The 25,811-nt window shown below is 41.1% G+C and overlaps 1 protein-coding gene across 4 annotated transcripts in view; it reads right to left on the reverse strand.

Annotated features, from left to right (window-relative positions):
• HERC2 (HECT and RLD domain containing E3 ubiquitin protein ligase 2) overlaps nucleotides 1-25,811 on the reverse strand; it is a 207,605-nt gene that overhangs the window by 165,885 nt on the left and 15,909 nt on the right. For all 4 annotated transcript variants that reach the window (XM_063698424.1, XM_031002065.3, XM_031002064.3 and 1 more), the window contains 3 exons: nucleotides 20,400-20,514; nucleotides 13,892-14,026; nucleotides 1,160-1,379 (listed from right to left, as the gene is read on the reverse strand). In XM_063698424.1, the coding sequence (XP_063554494.1) occupies nucleotides 1,160-1,379; nucleotides 13,892-14,026; nucleotides 20,400-20,514 (470 nt within the window). The remainder of the gene's footprint in view (nucleotides 1-1,159; nucleotides 1,380-13,891; nucleotides 14,027-20,399; nucleotides 20,515-25,811) is intronic.

Genomic DNA, 25,811 nt, shown 5'->3' on the forward strand with positions numbered 1-25,811 from the left:
TTCTAGTGGCTGTTAGCAAATAGTGGAAGTCTGTGATACATGAACAGGCATCAACAAATTAAAACTCATATGCCCAAAAGCATCTCTCTTTTTTGCTTCTTTTTGAGACAGAGTTTCATTCTTGTTGCCCAGGCTGGCACAATCTCCGCTCACCGCAACCTCCACCTCCCGGGATCAAGCAATTCTCCTGCCTCAGTCTCCCAAGTAGCTGGGATTACAGGCATGAGCCACCAAGCCCCAGCTAATTTTTTTATTTTTAGTAGAGATGGGGTTTCTCCATGTTGGTCAGATCTCCAACTCCCGACCTGAGGTGATCCGCCCGCCTCGGGCCTCCCAAAGTGCTGGGATTACAGGCGTGAGCCACCACACCCAGCCCAAAAGCAACTCTTGTAATAAAAGAATAAGAAAATCACATTAGGAAGGAAAAACATGAAGCATCTAAACTAGTTGGGCGCTAAACATTACAATCTATCTCCTACCCAGCAGCAAAACAAAATAAAACGTATACAACGTTCAGAACTCATTTTCCAATTTATACTTGAGCTGATCTAAAGCTGTGGCTGGCTTCCACAGTTACTGACAGAAAAACATCTTTACAATAATGACACAGAGCCAGGCGCAGTGTCTCATGCCTGTAATCCCAGTACTCTGAGCGGTTGAAGCAGGAAGATTACTTGAGGCCAGGAGCAAGACCCCATCTACACACACACACACACACACACACACACACACACACACACCCAATTGTTTTTATTTAGCCAGGCATGGTGGCATGTGCCTGTAGTCCCAGCTGCTCAGGTGGCTGAGGCGGGAGGATCACTAGAGCCCTGGAGTTCAAGGTTACAATGAGCTATGATTACACCACTGCACCCCAGCCTGGGTGACAGAGCAAGACATTGTGTCTCCAAAAAAAAAGAAAAGAAAAATTTTACTGAATAAAATAAAATAATGACACAGATTACACAGCATGGTCTGTTACTACATGAGCAAATTGGCAAATCCATTCTCCAGATTATACAAAACGTACAAAAAGGGAAAGCAAGAATAAATTTCAGAAGGTGAAGACAGCCTATATTGAAAAGCTTAAACTTTCTGAAACAAAACAGTCTGAATTTTATATTTAACTGGCATCAGGATTCTTTCTTCGCTTTATTGTTACCTTTTTTTGTCCACAGGAGGCAGAGAAATACCGCTGCTTTTCCACTTAACTTTGACATTCTCCTGAAAAACGGTTCTATTCAAGGCAATGAAATAGCGCTCCAAGATCACCAGCCTCTGCTTGAGTCGCAGGGCTGAGAGGGTGGTGGTGGCTGACTGGACGGCCAGGGCCTGCTGCTCTTTAACCAGCACAGAAAGACACTCCTTCAGTTCATTCACATCTAGAAAATAAGACAAGAAAACATCTCACCTGTGGACAACGTGGCCACAGTTTGTTGCAATGTTGAGAAAATGGATGATGACGACAGGTAGTACTTGAAGGCATGATATGTGGCAACAATGGTTTTAACCACTTTACACACATGAGCTCAGGCAACCCTCACACCCAGCACTGTCAAGCAGTGCTGTCCATCCATTTTATGGATGAAGAAACTGAGGCACCGAGTGGTTAAGCAACTTGTCCGAGGCCACACAGAGGAGCGCAGCACGTGACAGAGACCACTCTGAGCCACCATGGCACACTGCCTCTCTCTATGGAAACATCATACAAAAGATGTTGGCCGGGCACAGTGGCTCACACCTGGAATCCCAGCACTTTGGGAGGCCAAGGCAGGTGGATCACTTGAGGTCAGGAGTTCGAGACCAGCCTGGCCAACGTGGTGAAACCCCTTCTCTACTAAAAAAAAAAATACAAAAATTAGCCGAGTGTGGTGATGCGCGCCTGGAATTCCAGCTACTCAGGAGGCTGAGGCACGAGAATTGCCTGAACCCAGGAGGAGGTTGCAGTGGGCTGAGATTTTGTCGCTGCACTCCAGCCTGGGTGACAGAGTGAGACTCTGTCTCCCAAAAAAACAAGTTACTAACACAGAACTTTGAAGTCAATATTAGTCAATATTTATCAGCAGCACATCTCCTAAACAGAGAAAAACACTAGCCATTATTTTCATGTTACAAAATCAAATTCAAAATAAAAACGATGTCTTGATAAAATTACCCAGCATGCATGACTCATGAAACACATTTATGGACATATTTTAGAGGAAGATAAAGTAACAAGTTAGAATACACATTCTAACTAGTGAGTAAGTGATATTTCATTATATTATTCTCTCTTCTTCTATGTATCTTTGAAAATTTCCATACTAACAAGTGTTTTGTAAGTAGCTAGAAGGCAATCACATGAGTGAAAATAATTCAAAGGATTCTGGTCTTTCAATTAAACATGCGTCTGCCTCAGAGCACAGATCATTATAGGGAATTGTAAGTTACCTCCCACCAATCGCCTCTAACAGCACAGCTCCCAGTGGCGAGGTGAGAGCTGGTCTCTTTTGTGCTTGCCTCTCTGCTGCTTACTAGCCTGGAGGCCAGCAGCCACCAGCCTCGCAGCCCTGGATCCTCACAGGTAATAGCAACACCCCTACTGGCTGCCTCCCCTTGTGCAGAAGACATCAGTTTTCCGGCTACCCATTACCTGGATATGCTCTCCACGGGACGGGAGGGCCTTAGAAGGCAGTAGAGAGAAACATCTCACCACTCCCTGGAAAGGCACAGGGTGGCGCACACTGTGCCCAGCACCAGCAGTAGGATGTGAGACCTGGAGCTTTGCAGCTAAGAGCTAATAGTTATTTAAAACGACATGAAGAATACTGAATTGCACACTGGGCTCAAGATGGAGAAGCGAAAGACTGAAAGGTAAAGCAGTGCCCCTGCCCCTCTCAGGGCATCCCCACCGAGCCACCCTTCAGGCAAGGAGGTGGCCCAGCACTTCAAGGGCTAAGCCCTTCCTGAAGAGTCACTGCATTTGCCGCTTTTAAATAATACATCTCCCTTCTGCTTGGCTGCAGAGCCCAGAAACAACCCCAAAGCTCCAAGAGGGCAGCTCTGCCCTTGAGCACCCACGTGCCCTTCTCCCTGACACCCTCCTGCTTATTCCGTCCCAATCCTGACTGCCCAGTCCATCAGTCATGTACACTCTGAAACAGTGGGTGAGAAAATACACAAACCATGGACACCACTGGGGAGTCAGAACTCCTACCCCTGCCTCACAGTAACCAGGGGCCTCTAGGCAAAGTGGGAAGCCTGGACTTCATCTCCAGCTGCCAGCGATGAGGAGAAGCACGCCCTATCCCTGCCAGAGCAGGGTCACAGAAATATTTAACCACTTACACAGAAGATTTAAGTAAGACCTAGAGTCGCCTAACAACATGTTCTATTGAGAAAGTCACTCATGATACCAAGAACCAGGAAGATCTAAAACCAAATTTTAAACAGTTATAGAAATACCACGATGAAAGATGTTGGAATAATGTGGCAAATAATTAAAAACAGTCACGATAAAAAGGCTTCAACAAGCAATTACAAACACATGTGAAATAAATGAAAAAATAGAAAGCCTAAGAGAAGAAAAGGAAGACAAAAAAAAGAAACCAAATAGAAAGTTTAGAACTGAAAAATACAATAACCAAAATAAAAAGCTCAGTGAATGGACACAGCAGTAGAATGGAGGAAAAAGGGCAAAGAATCAGTGACATAGAAGATGGAAGTTATCCAATGTGAATAACACAGAAGAAATACATGCCCCCAAGGCAGGGCACGGTGGCTCACAGCTGTAATCCCAGCACTTTGGGAGGCCGAGGCAGGCGGATCACAAGGTCAGGAGTTTGAGACCAGCCTGGCCAACATGGTGAAACCCCATCTCTATTAAAAACACAAAACTGAGCCGGGCATGGTGGCGGGCACCTATAATCCCAGCTACTCGAGAGGCTGAGACAGAAGAATCATTCGAACTAGGGAGGCGGCGGTTGCAGTGAGCCGAGAACGTCCATTGCACTCCAGCCTGGGAAACAGGGAGAGACTCCGAAGATGGGAAAGGACGGGAAGGGATGGGAAGGGATGGGACGGGACAGGACTGGATGGGATGGGATGGGAAGGGAAGAGAGAAAGAAAGAAATGTCCCAGCAAAAAAAAAAAAAAAAAAAAAAAAACAGTCTTGGGGACCTATGGGACTATAACAACTCCGGTCACTGAACTCACGAAGGGACAGGAGAAAGAAGGTGGGGTTGAAACTGTACTCTACGAAGTGATGGCTTAAAAGTTCCCAAATTTAGCAAGAGACATAAATCTACAGATCTAAGGTAAGCAAACCCTAAACAGGATGAACCCAAAGAAATCCAAACTAAGACATATAATAATCAAACTCCAAAAAACAAAAGACAAAACATTTCAAAAGCCACTAAACAAAAACTGCCTTAACTATCGTGCATTAACAAGTCAAATGACAGCGAATTTCTCATCAGAAACCATGGAGCCCAGCTGAAAGTACAAAATATTTTTCAAACAATGAAAAGAACCATTAACCCAGAATTCTTATATCCAGCAAAAATGTCCTTCGGGAATGAAAAGGAAAGCAAAACATTCTCAGAGGAAGTGAAACAGGATTTGTCACCAGAAGACCCACACCAAAAGAAAGGCTAATGGAAGTTCTCTAAGCAGAATGGCAACCATCAAAGAAAACCCTGGAACTTCCGGAAGGAGGAGATGACAAGCACACCAACACATAAATACAATAGACTTTTCCCTCACCTCTTGACTTTGCTAAATTATGTCTGAAGGTTCAACCAAAAATTATAACATTGTCATATGTGGTTATCAATGTAAGTAAATGAAATATTTAAGGCAAGTATGTTATGAACAGGAGAACATAAAGGAACGTCAAGGGAGGTAGTTTCTATATCCCTGAAGCTGGTAAATGACAACACCAGGTACAATCTGATAAGTGTTCATATATACACAGGTTGAGTGTCCCTTATAAAATGCTCAGGAGCACAAGTGTTCCACATTTCAGAGTTTTATCAGATTTAGGAATATCTGCATATAAATAATGAGATATTTTGGGGATAGGACCCAAGTCTAAATACATTCATTTATGTTTTATATATAACTTATACACGGAGCCTGAAGGTAATTTTATAGAGCATGCTTAATAATTTTGTGCATGAAACAAAGTTCGTGCTAAGTACTTATGAATGGAATTTTCAATTTGGGGGCGTCATGCTGGAGTGCCAAAAAGTTTCAAATTTTGGGGCATTTCAGATTTTGGATTTTGGGTTTAGAGATGCTCAATCTGTATGTAACATATTACCTAGAAAAGCCACTAAAAAAGCTATACAAAAAGATACACTCTAAAACACTACAGATAAAATAGAATGCTAAAAATGGTCAAGTAAACCACAGAGACAGGAAGAACCAAACCGAAAAAATGAAAAACAGAAGAAATAGAAAATACAAAACAAAATGGCAGTGTTAAGCCTCAGTTTACTAATAATGACATTAAATTAAATGTAAACAGTCTAAATGCATCAATTAAAAGACAGACACCAGGAGAGCAGACTAGAGAACATGATCCAACTATATGTTGTCCATAAGAAAGTGACTTCAAACAGGCAAACTGAAAATAGAAGTATAGAAAAAAAAAAAGATCATGCAAACATTACTGAAAGGACAGCAGAAGTTGGCTACATTTATATCAAATAAAGTAAACTTCAGAGCAAAGATAATTACCAGAAAGGCCGGGCACAGTGGCTCACTCCTGTAATCCTAGCACTTTGGGAGGCCAAGGTGGGTGGATCTCAGGAGTCTGAGACCAGCCTGGCCAACATGGCAAAACCCCATCTCTACTAAAAATACAAAAAGTAGCTAGGTGTGATGGCAGATGCCTATAATCCCAGCTACTCAGGAGGCTGAGGCAGGAGAATCACTTGAACCCGGTGGGGTTGGAGGTTGCAGTGAGCTGAGATCGCGCCACTTCACCCCTGCCTGGGCAAAAGGAGCGAAACTCCGTCTCGAAAAAAAGAAAAAAAAAAAAAAAAAAAAGATAATTACCAGGAACAGATGGCAACATTACAAAATGAGAACTTGGTCAATCCACCATTAAGATGCAGCAATTCAAAACGTGCATACACCAAACAAACAAAGAAACAATGAATAGAACTGAAAGGAGAAAAAGACATTTATACTTTTATAGTTAGAGACCTCCAAGTCTCTCTCTACAGCTGATAAAATTAGAAGACAGAAAAGCTGCCAGGATATAGAATTCAACATCACCATCAATCAACTGGATCCAATCAAAATTTACAGAACACTCCAGCCAATAACAGCAGAATACATAATCTGTTCAAGCATCCACAAAACAAATACTAAGTTAGAACATATTCTGAGGCATAAAACAAACCTAACAAATTTTTTGAAATTAAAATCACACAGCATATGTTCCCTCAAACAATGGAAAAAAATTAGAAGTCAACAAGAGAACAATTACAGGAAAATTGCCTAACTCTCAGAAACTAAACAGTAAACTTCTAAATAATCCATGGATCAAAGAGGAAGTCTCAAGGGAAATTTTAAAATATATTCTGAACTGAGAGAAAATGAAAGTACAATACATCAAAATGCATGGGAAAGAGCTACAGTGGGTGATGAGAAATTTACAGCACTAAATGAATGGTACATTAGAAACTTGGAAACAAATCAATAATATAAGTGCCCGCCTCGACAACCTAAAAGAAACAAAAAATAGCAAAATCAACCCAAAAGTAAGCAGAAAGGAAGAAATAATTAAGGAAAGAGTAGAAACAAAGTGAAAACAGAAAACCAATAAACAGTAAAGCAAAAAGCTGCTTCTTTGAAAAGATCAATAAAACTGACAAACCTCTCTAAGCAAGACTGACAAAAAAAAAAAAAGAAAGACATAAATTACCAACATTAGTGATGAAACGGACTCTAAAGATACCAAAAAAGATAATTAGGAATTACTAGGAACAACTCTACACATGTAACTTTGACAACTTGGGCAAAATGGACTTATTCCTCAAATAATACAAATTACCACAACTCACCAAATATAAAATCGATCATTTGAATAGCCCTATCACTATCAAGAAAGCTGAATTCATAATTCAAAGAATCCGAAAAAAAAGAAATTACCAGACCCAAATGAACTCACTGGATAATTCCATCAAACATTAAAAAAGAATTAACACGGACTCAAAACAATCTCTTCTGGAAACTAGAAGAGGAAAAACTTCCCAATTCATTTTAAGAAGCTAATATTAAGAAGCTAATATTAGAAGCTAATATTAAGAAGCTAATATTAGAAGCTAATATTAGAAGCTAATATTAAGAAGCTAATATTAGAAGCTAATATTAACATTTTAAGAAGCTAATATTAGGTACTGTACCTAAAGACAGTACAAAGTACAGAACAATATATATAGACACAAAAATATACAGCGAATTATTAGCAAGTAGAATTAAACAATATATAAAAAGAATTCCACATCATTGCCAAGTAGTTTCATTCCAGGAATGTAAAGTGGGTTCAACAGTCAAAAATCAATGTAACCCACCCTATTAATAGGCTAAAGAACAAAAATCACATAATTACATATCAATTGATTTAGAAAAAGCAAATGACAAAATTCAATACTCATGAATGATAAAAATTCTCAGAAAATAGCAACAAACGGGAACTTCAACATCTTGATAAACAGCATTTACAACACCTTAAGCTAAAACCTATGCCAAAAACAATGTCAGAAAGGGTCCTCCCAGACCTATTTACATGGCAGAGAGAATCATTAAGAATGACTTAGATAGTTACTAAGAGTTTACTCTCCTAAAAGATTACAACACCCAAAGGCCAGCAAGCCCTTTTTGTTAGACAAAAAGAAAAGCTGTGATCTGTCAACACTCTCAGAAGGTTCACTGTGAAATGTGCACTTCTGAACTCCTGCTGAGGGCCTACACGCTGCAATGTTGAGAAGCAAGTGTCCAGAGGTCTCCTTGGAAACATTGCAAAAAAAATGTGAGGGACTGATGGATGAATAGAGGGACGAAAAGGTCGAGAGAGCGGTGATAAAGCACGTGGGATAATGCCAGCGGCACAGTCTCAGGTGGTGAATACGTGGGTGCGCACTGTAAAATTCTTTCAACTTTTCTGTATAATTTTTTTCATAATAAAACGTTGGAAAAAATAAACCTGTGAAAAAGGAAGCTTTAGTCAAACGTATCTAAGCAAAAGAAAAAACAAGTTCTAAATTCCTATGGCTCAAAATTAATGTGTTTTTCTTTTTCGGTTGAGATGAAAGAGCAAAAAACAGAAAAAGTAATGAAAGGAATAGGAGCTATTCTAACAGCTACAAATTCCACCTGCAGTTTGATTAAAGATGGCGTGGCTCAAGAATATGCTTTGAATCCAAGCCCCTTCAAGGCTGCCAGGTAGAGAGTCGGTTCTGCTAAAGCTCTGTACCTGTGAGCAAGCAGAGCTTCCAAGTAAACCCTCTTCATTAAAGCCACCCTGAGTCAATAAGCTGGGCTTTAGTCTGAGCAAGAAAGGTGTATTTCGGGTCTAGTTACCCACCCATAACTGTAGGTACTTTGATACCTAGGTGAGGGGAAACAAGGAGAAAGGCAAAACAACAGATTTTTAAAATCACAACAAATGTTTATCAAACATTTGTGCCAGGCACTGACTTAGGAGCTTCAAATGCATTACTTCATGTCAGTTGCACAGCAACTCTCTAAGTACTTTCACTTATTTTATATATAATTTTAATTGTTTACATTATATTATACTTATTCCTCTTTTTTTTTTTTTTTTTGTTTTTGTTTTGAGATGGAGTCTCACCCTGTCACCCAGGCTAGAGTGGTGGTGCAATCTTGGCTTACTGCAAGCTCCGCCTCCTGGGTTCACGCCATTCTCCTGCCTGAGCTTCCCGAGTAGCTGGGACTACAGGTGGCCACCACCACGCCCAGCTAATTTTTTTGTATCTTTAGTAGAGACAGGGTTTCACCGTGTTAGCCAGCATGGTCTCGATCTCCTGACATCATGATCCACCCACCTCAGCCTCCCAAAGTGCTGGGATTAGGCATGAGCCACTGCTCCCAGCCACTTATTCCTACTTTATACATGAGAGGCCCAAGGTGAGACAAAGTGATTTGTGTAGAGTCAGAGATAAAGCCAAAATTGATACCCAGACAGACTGAAAAACTTCTCTGTCAGCAGATCTAGAAACGGTAAAGGGAGATCTTCAAACTGAAGGAAAACGATAACACAAGGCAGCTGGGACAGAAACAAAACCTTAAGGGCCCATAATGGTAAAACGTAAGTTAACATAAAAAACTTTTTTCTGGCCAGCCATGGTGGCTATTTGGAAGGCCAAGGCAGGTGGATCAGGAGTTCGAGACCAGCCTGACCAACATGACGAAACCATGTCTCTACTCAAAAATACAAAATTAGCCAGGTGTGGTGGCACATGCCTGTAATCCCAGCTACTCGGGAGGCTGAGCCAGAATCGCTTGAACCCAGGAGGCAGAGGTTGCAGTGAGCCAAGATCATGCCATTGCACTCCATCCTGGCAGCCTGGGCAACAAGAGCAAAACTCCATATCAAAAAAAAAAGAGGCCAGGTGTGGTGGCTCACACCTATAATCCTATAATCCCAGCACTTAAGGGTGGCTGAGGCACGTGGATCACCTAAGGTCAGGAGTTCGAGGCGAGCCTGGCAAACATAGTGAAACCCTGTCTCTACTAAAAATACAAAAACATTAGCTGGGCACGGTGGTGTGTGCCTGTAATCCCAGCTACTAGGGAGGCTGAGGCAGGAGACTCACTTGAACCCGCGTGGTGGAGGTTGCAGTGAGCTGAGATTGTGCCATTACACTCCAGCCTGGGCAACAACAGCAAAACTCCATCTCAAAAAAAAAAAAAGACTTTTTTTTCTCTTTTCAAATTTGAGGGGAAAAAATGTAATTGCCTATTTAAAGCAAAAACAAAAACATCATATTGTGGGGTTTATACCATGTTTCACTTGGACATGACACAGCAACACTACCAACCAAGAACATGTCAGAAGCAGGAAGCTACGGTCAGAGCACTGCCCCACGGCTCAGGCAGTGTAATACCATTTGAGAGTGGACGGTGACAAGTGAAAGATGTAACTGAAAACACCAGAGATGATAGATTTAAACCCAAGTAGTCTAAAGATTCCAAATAAAAAACAGAGGTTGTCAGGGTGAATAAAGAAGCAAGACCTAATTATATGATACCTGAAAGAAATCCACTTTACACATACACAAAGGTTGAAAGTGAAAAAAGCTAAACTTGGCAAACACACCACGCAAACACCAAATCAGAAGAAAGGAGAGTAGTCAGACCAAGGTGACTTCACAACAAAGAATGTCACCAGAGATAAAGGGGGTCAAATTTACAAATACGATGTAAAAATCCTAAAAGTGCATGCACCTTATAACATAGTTCTCAAATACATGAAGCAAAACCTGCAGAGCTGAGAGAAAATAATCCATAATTAGCATGAGAGATTTCAATTCTCCTGAGAAGAAAGAGGAACTAAGCAGTGAAATTGCTCTTCATGCCTCCCCAGCACGATGGAGATACTCCTGGGAAATAAAGCCAGTCGCTGGGGCTGATCTCCCCAGAACGCTGAGACTGGCTTCTCTATAAATAAATGACTGGTATTCGCTAAGCGAAGTGTCCTTATCTATGAAATGTTTTTAGCAAGATGTGGTTAGTTTAGGATTGTGTTTGGTAAACATACCTAAAATCCATGGACTTACGGGACATGGCTCCCTGGAAAACGTTCCCTAAGGTGTATAAACTATCTGACTTCAAAAGGGAAACACTGCACATCCTTAACGCTCCTTGTGCAGTGAGAGGACGACACACCTCAGTGAGAGGATGACACGCCACAGTGAAAGGACGACACATCTGAGAGGAAGACACACCTCAGTGAGAGGACTACACACCTCAGTGAGAGGACAACACACCTCAGTGAGAGGTCTCATCTCTCAGGCAGGGTTCAAAGAGGACGGACCTGCAGGAGTTGCACAGACTCTCCCACATCTCTCCCCACTTTGCCTGAGCACACAAGTGAGGATATAACTTGTATCTTTAAAGTTACTAAATAATCAGGTACGGGTAAGATCTCTGAGATTCATGTCAAACTAATGTAGTAAGCCAACCTTGTGTGTTAGTTCAACTCCTCTCCTAACAGTGAATAGAACAAGTAGACAGAAAATTGTTTCAAGGCAAGGATACCTGAACACTATCAACTTGATCTCATTAAGCTTTACAGAGCAGCAAAACACACTTTTTTTTTTTGAGATGTAGTCTTGCTTTGTCACCCAGACTAAAGTGCAGGGGTGCAATCAAGATTACAGGCACCCACCACCACACCCAGCTAATTTTTGTATGTTTCATAGAGACAGGGTTTCACCATGTGGGCCAGGCTGGTCTCGAACTCCTGACCTCAAGTAATCCACCCACCTCAGCCTCCCAAAGTGTTGGGATTATAGGCATGAGCCACCACACCCAGCCACATTCTTATTATGTGTGCATGAAACATTCCACAGAATACACCATATTCTGGGGCTTCAGACAAGCCTCAACATTGAAATCACAGAATATGTTCTCTGACTACAACTAATTTAGAAATTAACAGGAGATATTTGAAAATCCCCAAATACTTGGAAATGAAATAACAATTTCCAAATAATAAGCAGGTAAAAGAAGAAATTAAAAGGGAAATTAGAAAATATTTTCAACTGAATGAAGATGAAAATGAATAAACATTTCCAAATTTGTGAAATGTGGCTAAACAATGCTTAGAGGGAAATTTATATTATAGTTTTGAATACTTGTTAGAAAAGACAAAAAATCTAAAGTCAATGATCTAAGCCTTTACCTTAAGAAACTAGGAAAGACAGAAGAGCAAATGGAACCCAAAGCCAGCAGAAAAAAGGAAATAATAAAGAGTAAAGCAGAAATCAATGAAAAAGAAAACAAAATCAATAAAACCAACAACTGGTTCTTTGAAAAAACTCAAACTGATAACTTCTGGGAAGACTGATCCAAACGGAAAGAGAGAAAATACAAGGCACATTTCAGCACATTTCTGGATAACAGGTAGTACATGCTGGTACTTACTACATGCAAGATAATAGCATACGCACTTTGTCTGGCCTACTGTACTGATCCTATAACAACCTACGAGGTAGGTACTACTATTAACCCCAAATACGAATTTTTTTTTAAGAGACAGAGACCCTGTCACCCAGGCTGGAGTGTAGAGGCACAATCATAGATCACTGCAGCCGCAAACTGCTGGCCTCAAGCAATTCTCTCACCTCAGCATCCCAAAGTGCTGGGATTACAGGCGTGAGCTACCATGGCGGGCGTCACAAATTATTTTTATATATGTACATTTACATATGTATGTCCATGCAAGGAAAAAAAACCCTGAATATCCACACCGAAGGGATAATAGTGGCTAACTCTTAGAGGAAAAACTGAAATTGGGGTGGGCAGTCAGGTGAAATTTCTGCTTTTATAACCTATACATTTTTATAAGAAATATTCTATGTATATTTTTAATTGGAACGAAAATGCATTAGACATTTAAAAAATTGAATTACACAAAAAAAGGTAAGCAAAGAATAAATGTATGGGTTTTACTGGGCTGGATAAAGGGAAGAGATTATGAAAGTCCATCCATGATAAAGAACTCGTATAATCCAAAACAAAAAACTCAATTAAAAAATGGAATTAGCCAGGCGTGGTGGTGCACGCCTGTAGTCCCAGCTACTCGGGAGGCTGAGGCAGGAGAATGGCATGAACCCGGGAAGCGGAGGTTGCAGTGAGCCAAGATCACGCCACTGTACTCCAGCCTGGGCGACAGAACAAGACTCCGTCTCAAAGAAAAAAAAAAAAAAAAAAAAGGCAAAAGGGCCAGGTGCAGTGGCTCATGCCTGTAATACCAGCACTTTAGGAGGCCAAGGTGGGTGGATCACCTGAGGTCAGGAGTTCAAGACCAGCCTGGCTAACATAGTGAAACTTCATCTCTACTAAAAATACAAAAAATTAGCCAGGCATGGTGGCAGACACCTGTAATCCTAGCTACTCGGGAGGATGAGGCAGGAGAATCACTTGAACCTGGGAGGTGGAGGTTGCAATGAGCCAAGATTGCACCACTGCACTCCAGCCTGGGCAACAAGAGCCAAACTCCATCTCCAAAAAAAAAAAAAAAACAGGCAAAGGATTTGAATAGACATTTCTCCAGTGAATGTATACAAATGGTCAATAAGCATGTAAAAAGATGCTCAGCATGACTAATCAACAGGGAAATGCAAATCAAAACAATGAGATGCTATACCTACTCACACAACTTAGGATGGCTATCATCAGAAAACAAAAAGTGTTGGTGAGGGTGTGGAGAAATGGGAACCTTAGCATACCGCTGCAAGAATATAAAACAATGTAGCCACTGTGGAAAACAGTTTACTGCTTCCTCAAACAGCTACACGTAGTGCCAGGTGCGATGGCTCACACCTGAAATCTCAGCAACTCAGGAGTGTGAGGCAGGGAGATCCCTTGAAGCCAGGAGTATAAGACCAGCCTGGCAACACAGTGAGATTCTGTCTCTAACTAGTCAAGCGTGATGGCTGGGCAACAATGTGAATATACTTAATGCCAATGAACTGTACACATAAAAATGGTTAAAACGGTAAGTTTTATGGTATGTATATTTTACCACAATATTTAAATTTTTTATTTACTTTTTTAAAAATTGTTACCAAAAAAATACTAAGAATCCATCCAAGTTATTTAGAAAGGGAGCGTCAGATCAACCTTTCCAAAGTGCCAAAATTCACAAGATTACCTGGTTGCTTGCCCCATACCCAGCTGTCCAGAATTGACTTGGCCCTATATATAGGTGCAGGAGTTTCTTCTTCATCTTTTTTCTCTTTGTCATTCAGATCTTCTTTCTTTGTTCCACTTGGTTCGACACTATCATCTGCAGAATTAAAAATTTTTTAATCTGTAACCACTTTTCAGAATGTCATACCGTTAGTCTCTGCAAATGTCCCTCCCCAAAAAGTTACAACACACATCATTAACTGAATGTTGGACAACTTAAAAATAAAATACATCAATCATACCTGTAACAGACCCAGTATAATTTTCATAAAGAAACCAATATATCGGCCAGGCATGGTGGCTCACGCCTGTAATCCCAGCACTTTGGGAAGCCATGGCGGGTGGATCACAAGGTCAGGAGATCGAGACCATCCTGGCTAACACGGTGAAACCCCATCTCTACTAAAAATACAAAAAATTAGCCAGCCGTGGTGGCGGGCGCCTGTAGTCCCAGCTACTCAGGAGGCTGAGGCAGGAGAATGGCGTGAACCCGGGAGGCAGAGCTTGCAGTGAGCTGAGATCACGCCACTGCACTCCAGCCTGGGTGACAGAGCAAGACTCTGTCTCAAAAAAAAAAAAAAAAAAAAAAAGAAACCAATATAACAAATTATTTAAAGCATGTCTTCCAAAGTGATATTCCATCTACTTCCTAGTACATTTCTCAACTGAGAAACTTAAGTCTTTGATATTTACCTACTTCAATTTCACACCAATTGCTTTTATCCAGTGAGTCCCAATGCTTGTGTATCCATGGGAAAAGGGAGGGTGTAGAACAGGAGTATGATTCAAAAATCTTTTAACTCTTTACAAGGCCCTACTCCACTGCCAACTGGGAAGCACTGCTATGCACGGGCACTGTGACTGATAGCATAACTCAAGAGCACTGGGACACAAAGGAAAAGCTGAGAAAAATGACTTTAGGCCACTGACAATGTTAAGTTTCAGTCAAAAACAACTGTCATAAAACTCCTTACATAGTAAGCGAAGAGAAGAGAGAACTAACCTTAACCTTGAAGTGTAAACACGCTCCATCACAGAAGGCTGTGACTAAACATCTAACAACATAATTAGAAAAATGTATCTCAATCGGTGAAAGACACAGTATCCCATCCAGATTACAAATAATGACTATCTAAAAATCTCAAAGGAAACAGTTCCTCTGTTTACAACATTTCTGACACCAAATGCGTGGACTTTTGCACCAAGCAATTCTCCAGTTCTCTGCGACACCCAGCTTTGTGTCCCACAGTGCAATTCGATTCTGAAACTAACTACCTAGAATTAGCACAGACCCCACAGGTTAATAAGAGGAGAGAAAAGGTGAATGCTGAAAAAAATATCCAAAGAACTAATGGCTGAAAACTTCCTAAGTTCAGCAAATGACATAAACCCAGGCAGATTGAAGAATCTGCACAAAGCCCACACAAGATAAATCCAAAGGAAGCCATGACGAGGCACATCATAATCAACTGCTAAACACTAAGGATAAAACCTTTTGAAAAGTGCCACGGAAAGTGGATATAGAAGAATGTCTCGTGTGGCCTGAAATTAAGACTAAATATTACGTGCTGCCTTGACATTGGTAAAATCAAGAAGGCCTCAAATAGCCTAACCACAAGGTCTCCCCTGAGCTCTGCTCTCACGGATAAGATCCCAAAGCCAAACAACCTCCTTATCGCGGAAACCCGACCCCAGCCTGCTCATCCCTGCCGGCCCAGAGTTATTCAAACAAGCCAGTCACGTCTTCCCATGGGAAGCAAGGTCACCTCACTCTGTTCTTACTACAAAATGTGCCTCCCACAGCCCCTCGTGGTTCACTCTGTTCCCAAGTGCAGCCCCCATGTGGCATGCAGTGTCCCCCACCCCCAGGGCTGTGAGCATGCGTGACTAATAAACTGCTATTTCATCTGTCCAGTGTCAGTGTCCTACGTTCAGCCATCCCATATCCCTAGGGCAGGAATCTTCTAGGGTTATAAACAGAACTTGAATCAACCTCTCCTTGGTTATTTTACTGGTTCCATGATACAGCTTTTTCTGTGCAAAAGATCTGAACAGAAACTCACAGAGGATACAAGAGTGGCAAAAAAGAACATGATATTCAGCATTGTTAGCCATTACAGAATTGCAAATTAAAACCACAATGAGATCCCACTAGACTTGTTAGAATGGCTCAACTAAAAAACACTGATAACACCAAGTGCTAACAAAGACACAGACCAAGAGAAATGTTACAGATTGCCAGTGGGAATGCAAACTAAAACAGCCTTCAGTTTACCAAGGTAGACACCTTGGGTCACAGAATACAGAATAGAACCCAGCCAGGAACACAGCTCAGGTGAGAACACAGGTGCTAGTTCTAAAGACCAGACTCTGTCCTACGTGTGTGTGTGTGTGTGGGGGTGGGGGGGGAGGCGGTGAGGGGGGTCACTAACCACAGCCCACAGGACAAACCCAGCCCACAGCCTCTTTGTGTATGGTCTGAAAACAGGGAAAGTATTTTACTTTTGTTGTTCTTTTGAGACAGTCTTGACTCACCACAACCTCTGCCTCCCAGGTTCAAGTGATTCTCCCAAGTTCAAGTGATTCTCGTGCCTCAGCCCCCAAGGAGCTGGGATTATAGGCGTGCATCACCATGCCCGGCTAATTTTTTGTTTTTAGTAGAGATGGGGTTTCACCATGTTGGCCAGGCTGGTCTCAAACTCCTGACCTCAGGTGATCCGCCTGCCTCGGCCTCCAAAAGTGCTGGGATTACAGGTGTGAGCCACCACGCCCGGCCACCGTATTTTATAGTTTTTAATAATTGAAAAATAATCAAAAGAAAAACAGTATTTTGTGACTTGCAAACATTCTGTGGACTTCATCTTTTCGTGTCCATAAATAAAGTTTACAGAATGAACGTCCCCTGCCCGCTGACGTAGTATTGTCTGTGGCTACTCTGGCACTACAGCTGCAAGGTCCCATGGCTATGACAGAGACCATAGGATCCACTGAGACCTTAAAATATTTACTATCTGGCCCTTTACAGAAAGTAGGCCACCCCTACCCTACATCTGGCTATAAATTTTACATATTTGACAAATTCTGAGACCCTGTCTCAGAAAATAAAATAAAATATTCATAGTCTTAATAATGGAGAACAAAAACATTTATTGAATGTCAAAATATCTCCCTAACACCCCGAATCAGTTGGGATCTACATAAAAAACAATTATGCTCTGCTTTCCAATCATGATTTTTAAAAGAACAAAGGACAAAAAAATTCATCAAATGTGGGCCAGGCATGGTGGCTCACACCTGTAAACCCAGCACTTTGGGAGGCCGAGGTGGGCAGATCATGAGGTCAAGGAGTTCAAGACCAGCCTGACCAAGATGGTGAAACTCCGTCTTTATTAAAAATACAACAATTAGCTGAGCATGGTGGAGGGTGCCTGTAATCCTAGCTACTCAGGAGGCTGAGGCAGAGAACTGCTTGAACCGGGGAGGCAGTGGTTGCAGTGAGCCAAAATCATGCCGCTGCACTCCAGCCTGAGCGACAGAGCAAGACTCCCTCTCGAGAGGAAAAAACACACAAAAAATATTCATCAAATGTAATGAATAAAACATATACTTTGGATTTTGCATTTACTTAGCTTTTCTTAGAGCACCTTTTAGAACTATTGTTTCACAGAAAACACTTAGGGAAACGTTTTAATTTATAAACAAATACTGGAGGGCTAGGAAGAAGAGGTTAAAACTTTTTAAAATAAACAGAATGAATTACTGATACATAAAAAAAAAAAAAAAAAAAGGTTGCTGATTCCTGTCTTGGAAGACACTGTCATATGGACACTCTTAGCCTCAGCATCCAGAGGTCCAGAAAGAGAAAATTTCAAGTCAGAGAGAATTCTATATATACCATTTACTTGGAACATTCAGCCCTCAAAATCCCAACATCATGACCTCAATTTCAACACAATTGTCCTTAGTCCTTATGTCACTGCTTTTGGTGCTGCCTGTTGTCAAGGCAGTGGAAGCCAGTGTTGCAACTGCTCTCTCGTTAAAAGGTGTGTTTCTCAGTATTACAGTCGTTTGTACTTGCTTGCGAGTATACGCACGAAAGATAAAAATGAACAGATGTGACTTTGAAGGGCCTAATGAATGAAACCTCACCCTGAAAACCTTTGTGCTACTGAAACTAAATGTAAGCTTTGGTGTCTGAAAGTTTCCAAGAATTAGTAAGCAGGAGAGTTTTATTTTCTGAGTTGATTCCATGAAATGGGAACAAATTGGTACATAAATGGATTTTGCCCAGAATCCTAGGAAATCGCCACTGTTCAGTTGTAATCACTGCCTCCTAAATCACTGAGTCTGTTCTCTGTATTTTTATTAGACTTTTGTCATCTCCCAAATTTAGATATCCAATAGTCAGCCAAAAAGGGAAACTTTTATCTCTGGAAAGAAAAAAAATCACTTAGAAAAATGTATTCAGTGTATCTAATACTGAAATGGAGAAAAGACTTAATGTTAAAGAAAAAAAAAACACTATAGACATTGACATGGAAAAGAGATTTAATGTTAAAAAAAACTTTACATTAACTGAGTAACACCTCCTGATGAGAAGTGCTATATTAAATATAAACCCATTATGTTGTTTTAAAAAAAAAAAAGATGAAAATCAAAAGCACTAAACAGAGTGAAAGAAGTCAGACACAGAAGAACCCGACTACATGATTCCATGTATGGAGTTCTAGAACAGGCGCAATTTGTCAATGCTGGAGAAACATCAGGCCAGCTATTGCCTCTGGGAAGAAGGGGCAGGACACCAGAGAACTTTCTGAGCAAGCGTCATGATAAAGATATGGGTTACACGGGTTACATTTGTCAAAACTTGTGAAATGGTAAACTCAAAATAGATACATTTCATTATATATAAATTTTACCTGAAAGTCAAAAACAAAGTTGAACTAGAATCAATTACATACATGAGTGTCTAGGGAGCTAGGTGAGACAAACGGTGGATGGACAGACAGCAGGATGTGGAGCCAAATACGGTGGCAGAACATGGAGGTGGGTCTGCAGCCACTCACTGTACACGTCTGTCAGTTATTGTGTGTGTGTGTGTGTGTGTGAATATTTTCAAACAAATATAAAAAATAAATTAAAAACACAGGTAACTCTGCTTGACACTGAAACTGAAAAGGGAGACTAATACTTTTTCCCATGGTTTGTTTTGTGTTTTTTGTTTTTTTTTTTTTTTTGAGATGGAGTCTCACTCTGTCACCCAGGCTGGAGTGCAGTAGCACAATATCTGCTCACTGCAACCTCCACCTCCCGGCTCCAAGCAATTCTCCTGCCGTGCCCTCCCAAGTAGCTGGGATTACAGGTGCCCACCACTATGCCTGGCTAATTTTTGTATTTTTTAGTAGAGACGGGGTTTCACCATGTTGGCCAGGCTGGTCTCAAACTCCCAACCTCAAATGATCTGCCCGCCTCAGCCTCCCAAAGTGCTGGAATTACAGGCATGATCCACCACGCCCGGTCCCCATGTATTTTCAAGTGGACACCATCCCAATTCATTCCACAAAAGAAGAAGAAATACTTGCCAGGCACGGTGGCTCACGCCTACAATCCCAGCGCTTTGGGAGGCTGAGGCGGGCAGATCACGAGGTCAGGAGATCGAGACCATCCTGGCTAACACGGTGAAACCCTGTCTCTACTAAAAAATACAAAAAATTAGCCGGGCGTGGTGGCGGGCGCCTGAAGTCCCAGCTACTTGGGAGGCTGAGGCAGGAGAATGGCACGAACCCAGGAGGTGGAGCTTGCAGTGAGCTGAGATCGCGCCACTGCACTCCAGCCTCAGCGACAGAGCAAGACTCCATCTCAAAAAAAAAAAAAAAGAAGAAGAAGAAATACTTTCTTCAGACTAATGCTCTCCCAACTGAGCTATTTCAACTTAGAATAAATACTTTCTAAAGTGGTAGCTTTATCCACGTTGATGACTCTCAAGTAGGGGGACCAACGAACTTCAACAATGGTTCTCAACCAAGGATCTTTTCAGATTCAACAAGTTTAGGGTATATACAAGCATTCATTTTTTTAAACCTCAATGGGGACTCTGAAACACAGCCACTGTTGTGAACAACCTAATGATAGTCTTATTGAGCATGCAAAACTACAACGCTAAATAATATTGTTCAATGGCATTTCCTTGCAGGCCAAAGGCTTCCAATAAGTGTTTAATACACCCCCAAAGAACACCACAAATGCAGCAAGATGGTTTTGCAATAAAAATGCCTTCAATTCACGTAAAACAATAAAATCCGGGCAGCTTGTATTAACTACCATTTTAGACAACAATCTCCAAAGTAAAAAGCAAAACTTCAAAGAGTTAAGCTCAAAGCTCCTGTTCCTATAGCACATTACAAAATTTCTATAAAATGCATTTTATAATGGTCTTTACCAAATAAAAAACACTAGTTAAAGGCCCTTACCTTTTCTAGGAGGGAGCTCTCCGTTCTGGGTTGATTCTGTTCCAGTGTATACAATTTCTCCATCTTTAACCATTTCATTCCACAGACCACAGAGCCCATCTCTTGTGAATGCAAGCTGGCAATGATAAACGAGATAAGCTTACAGAGTGCTCACACTCACATTGCAATTTTTAAAGAATGATATGGGGAAAAAATCTCAATCCCCCTTATGTATTCGATCATTTGGTAATAAAATCAATGATTTACTGAATTAGTGATTTAATCATTTTACATTTCATGAAAGTCATCCAAGAAATATAAATGAAAAGGTGCATAATAGTATAAATACTATTCTACCTCTTATGTAACATACAAGAAAAATGACACGTGGCGGGGCGAGGTGGCTCATGCTTGTAATCCCAGCACTTTGGGAGGCCAAGCGGGGCACATCACGGGGGATCAGGAATTTGAGACCAGCCTGGCCAACACGGTGAAACCCCGTCCCAACTAAAAATACAAAAAATTAGCCAGGCGTGGTGGCGGGCGCCTGTAATCCCAGCTACTCAGGAAGCTGAGGCAGGAGAATTGCTTGAACCCAGGAGGCAGAGGTTGCAGTGAGCCGAGATCGCACCACTGCACTTAGCCTGAGTGACAAGAGCGAGACTCGGTGTTAAAAAAATAAAAAGAAAAGAAAAGAAAAAAAAGACACACACACAAACACACACACGCGCACGTGCTCTGAAAAGATAAACCAAAAGCAAGTACCAATGACTACCTACGGGGAAATGGGGAGGGGACATGGACAAAGGCAGCAGGACCAGAAAAAGCAACAACATTGTGAGTATACTTTATATGTCTTTACTTCTGAAACATACATGACTTTCATCCTCAAAAATTAAAATTAAATCATAAAAAAGCAAAACCTACAACTGGCAACAAGCAAATTAACCCATGCACATACAAAGAAAAGTATGTCAAGGGACTTTTGAACTACATATCATTAATAGAATATACTATAATGGAAAATAAAATATTTATTGGTGTTGATAACACTGTCACAATTTTAGAACTACTTCATGTTGCACAATAAAGCAGTGTAAATACGATAAAACATGTTTATGATAAAGTATTAAATGTTCTTAGAAATTAAGGTTTTAGGCCAGCCATGGTGGCTCACACCCGTAATCCCAGCATTTGGCAGGCCAAGGCAGGTAAATCACTTGAGATCAGGAGTTCATGACCAGCCTGGCCAACATGGTGAAACTCCATCTCTACTAAAAATATAAAAAATTAGCCAGGTGTGCTGGTGCATGCCTGTAATCCCAGTCACTCGGGAGGCTGAAGCAGAAGACTAGCATGAACCCAGGAGGCAGAGGTTTCAGTGAGCCGAGATTATGTCACTGCGCTCCAGCATGGGTAAACAGAACGAGACTCCATCTCAAAAAAAAAAAAAAAAAAAAAAAAATTAAGGTTTTCAGTGGAAAAGAGGAAAAAAAATCAAAGAAATATTGAAAAACAACTTAAATTGGAAATCTATGAACTTTATTTTTGAATATATTTGCTTACTCTGTTTTTTAAAGGACTAGAATCAAAGGCAATCTGACAGCGGCACCCAGATTTTGGTCTCTCAGAACCATTTCCCAATAAAAGACGCTAGGGCTCTTGGGAAAATAAGTAGATTCAAGGGCCAGGGCAGACAAAGATGATCCTGTTTCCTCAAAGAAAAAGCTGTTTCCTCAAACATGGCCAGGTGCGGTGGCTCACGCCTATAATCCTAGCATTTTGGGAGGCTGAGGCGGGCAGATCACTTGAGGTCAGGAGTTCGAGACCAGCCTAGCCAACATGCTGAAACCCCGTCTCTTCTAAAAATACAAAAATTAGCTGGGCATGGTGGCAGGCGCTCATAATCCCAGCTACTTGGGAGGCTGAGGCAGGAGAATAGCCTGAACCCAGGAGGCCGAAGTTGCAGTGGGCCGAGACTATGCCACTGCACTCCAGCCTGGGTGACAGACCAAGACTTTACCTCAAAAAAAAAAAAAAAAAAGCAGCTGTTCAAAGACTGATAGGGACTCCTGGCCAAATTTATAATAATTATAAGAACTGTGAGCATCAAAATCAAAAACGCCTTTGCTTGTCAACATTTGTGAGTCAGAAAAGGCTTCCCAGAATAGGAAAAGGGAGCATTTCAGACACTGGGGGAAAGCATCCATTCTGAAAACTGCATATGCAACAGAAGCTCCCTTGTCTGGCAAAAAAAAAAAAAAAAAAAAAAGCCATTTTTAATTAAAAGAGACACAGATGTCTGCCCATCTTTTTTTTTTTTTTTTAACTTCTGTGGATACACACTAGTTGTATGTATATATATATATATATGGGTTATATATTCTATCTCACTTTTTTTTTTTTTTGAGACGGATCTCGTTCTGGCACTAAGCTGGAGTGCAGTTGTGCGATCTCAGCTCACTGCAACCTTTGCCTTCTGGGTTCAAGGGTTTCTCCTGCCTCAGCCTCCGGAGTAGCTGGGACTACAGGCTCACACCACCACACCCAGCTAATTTTTGTATTTTTGGTAGAGATGGGGTTTCACCGTGTTGGCCAGGATGGTCTGGGTCTCTTGACCTCATGATCCACCTGCCTTGGCCTCCCAAAGAGCTGGGATTACAGGCGTCAGCCACTGTGCCCAGCCCTAACTCCATTTTTATACCCATTAACCATCCGCACTTCACTCCCACTTTATCCTTCCCAGTCTCTGATAACCATCATTCTACTCTATCTCCATGAGTTCAATTACTTTCATTTGCTTAGCACCTACAAATAAGTGAGAACATGCAAAGTTCGATTTTCTGGGTCTGGCTCATGACATTCTGTTCCTGACTTAACATAATGACCTCCAGTTCTATCCATGTTGTTGCAAACGGCAGTATCCCATTCTTTTTTATGGTTGAATAGTACTCCATTGAGTATATATACCACATTTTCTTCATCCATTCATCTGCTGGGAACACTTAGGTTGCTTCCAAATCTTGGCTATTGAGAATAGTGCTGCAATAAACATGAGAGTGTACATATTTCTTCAACATACTGATATTCTTTCCTCTGGGTATATACCTACCAGTGGGATTGCTGAATCATATGATAGTCCTATTTTTAGTTTTTTGAGGAACCTCCAAGCTAATCTCCATAATGGCTGTGCTAATTTACATTCCCACCAACAGTGCACAAGGGTTCCCTTTTCTCTATATTCTTGCCAGCATTTGTTCTTGTCTTTTGGATATAAGCCATTTTAATTAGGGTGAGATAATATCTCATTATAGTTTTGATTTGCATTTCTCTGATGACCAACCATGTTGAGCACCTGTTCGTATTGCCTGTTTGTCATTTGTATATCTTCTTTTGAGAAATGTCTATTCAAATCTTTTGCCCATTCTTATTGGATTATTAGATTTTTTTCCTATAGAGTTGCTTAAGCTAATTATATATTCTGGTTATTAATCCCTTGTCAGATGGGTAGTTTGCAAATATTTTCTCCCATTCTGTGGGTTGTCTCTTCATTTTGCTGATTGTTTCCTTTGCTGTGCAGCTTTTTAACTCAATGTGATCCCACTTGTCCATTTTAGCTTTGGTTGCCTGTGTTTACGAAGTATTACTCAAGAAATCATTACCCAGTGCAACGTCCTGGAGAGTCTCCCCAATGTTTTCTTTTAGCACTTTCATAGTCTGAAGTCTTAGGTTTAAGTCTTTACTCCATTTTGATGTGATTTTCGTATATGGTGAGAGATAGCGGTCTAGTTTCATTTTTCTGCATATGGGTGTTCCATTTTCCCAGCACCATTTATCAATGAGGCTATCCTTTCCCTCATGTATCCTCCGGGCACCTCTGTCAAAGGTGAGTTCACTGTAGATGTATGGATCTGTTTCTGGGTTCTCTATTCTGTTCCATTGGTCTAGGTGTCTGTTTTTATACCAGTACCATGCTGTTTTGGTATACCTTTCTAGTAAACTTTGCACTTGATCTAAGCCAAAAAAGACCAGGAAGTGACTGGAGTATAATTTTAAGTCAGGTAATGCAATTTCTCCAGTTTTGTTTTTTGCTCAGGATGGCTTTGGCTATTCTGTCTCTTTTGTGATTCCATACAAATTTCAGGATTTTTTTTTTTTCTATTTCTGTGAAGAATGTCATTGGTATTTTGATAGGGATTACATTGAACCTGTAGATTGCTTTGGGTAGTACAGACATTTTAACAATATTGATTCTCCCAATCCATGAACATGGAGTATCTTTTCCTTTTTTGTGTGTCTTCTTCAATTTTCTGCATCAATGTTTTACAGTTTTCGTGGTAGAGATCTTTTCACTTCTTGGGTTAGGTTTATTCCTACGTATTTTACTTTATTTGTAGCTATTATAAATGGAATTATTTTTCTTGATTTATTTTTCATATTGTTCACTGTTGACATATAGAAATGCTACTGATTTGGCCGGGCACAGTGGCTCATACCTGTAATCCCAGCACTTTGGGAGGCCGAGGCAGGCGGATCACCTGAGGTCAGGAGTTCAAGACCAGCCTGGCTAATGTGGTGAAACCCTGTCTCTACTAAAAATACAAAAATTAGCCAGGCCTGGTGGCGGGCACCTGTAATGCCAGCTACTCAGGCAGCTAAGGCAGGAGGATCGCTTGAACCCAGGAGGCAGAGGTTGCAGTGAGCCGAGATTGCGCCATTGCTTCCCAGCCTGGGCCACAGAGTGAGACTCCATCTCAAAAAAAAAAAAAAAAGAGAGAAATGCTACTGATTTTTGTATGTTAATTTAGTATCCTGCAATTTTACTGAATTTATCAGTTCGAATCATTTTTTGGTGGAGTTTTTAGGTTTTTCCAAATATAACAATCATCTGCAAACAAGAATAACTTGGCATCTTCATTTCCAATTTGGATGCCCTTTATTTCTTCTTTTTTTTTTTTTTTTCTGAGATGGAGTCTTGCTCCGTAGCCCAGGCTGGAATATAGCGGCACAATCTCAGCTCACTGCAATCTCCACCTCCGGGGTTCAAGTGATTTCCCTGCCTCAGCCTCCCGAGTAGCTGGGACAACAGACACCCGCCACCATGCCTAGCTAATTTTTATATTTTTAGTAGAGACAGGGTATCACCATGTTGGCCAGGCTTCAAACTCCTGACCTCAAGTGATCCATTCACCTCAGCCTCCCAAAGTGCTGGGATTACAGGTGTGAGCCACTGCACCCGGCCTTTCTCTCTCTTATCTGACTCCTCTAGCAAGGGCTTCCATTATTATATTGAACAACAGTGGTGACAGTGGGCATCCTTGTCTTGTTCCAGATCTTAGAGGAAAGGCTTTCAGTTTTTCACCTTTCAGTATGATACTAGCTGTGTGTCAGCTGTATATGGCTTTTATTGCGTTGAGGTGTGTTCCTTCTATA

This window comes from Gorilla gorilla, chromosome 16, assembly GCF_029281585.2.
Source record: "Gorilla gorilla gorilla isolate KB3781 chromosome 16, NHGRI_mGorGor1-v2.1_pri, whole genome shotgun sequence".
In the NCBI taxonomy this organism is placed as follows: domain Eukaryota; kingdom Metazoa; phylum Chordata; class Mammalia; order Primates; family Hominidae; genus Gorilla; species Gorilla gorilla.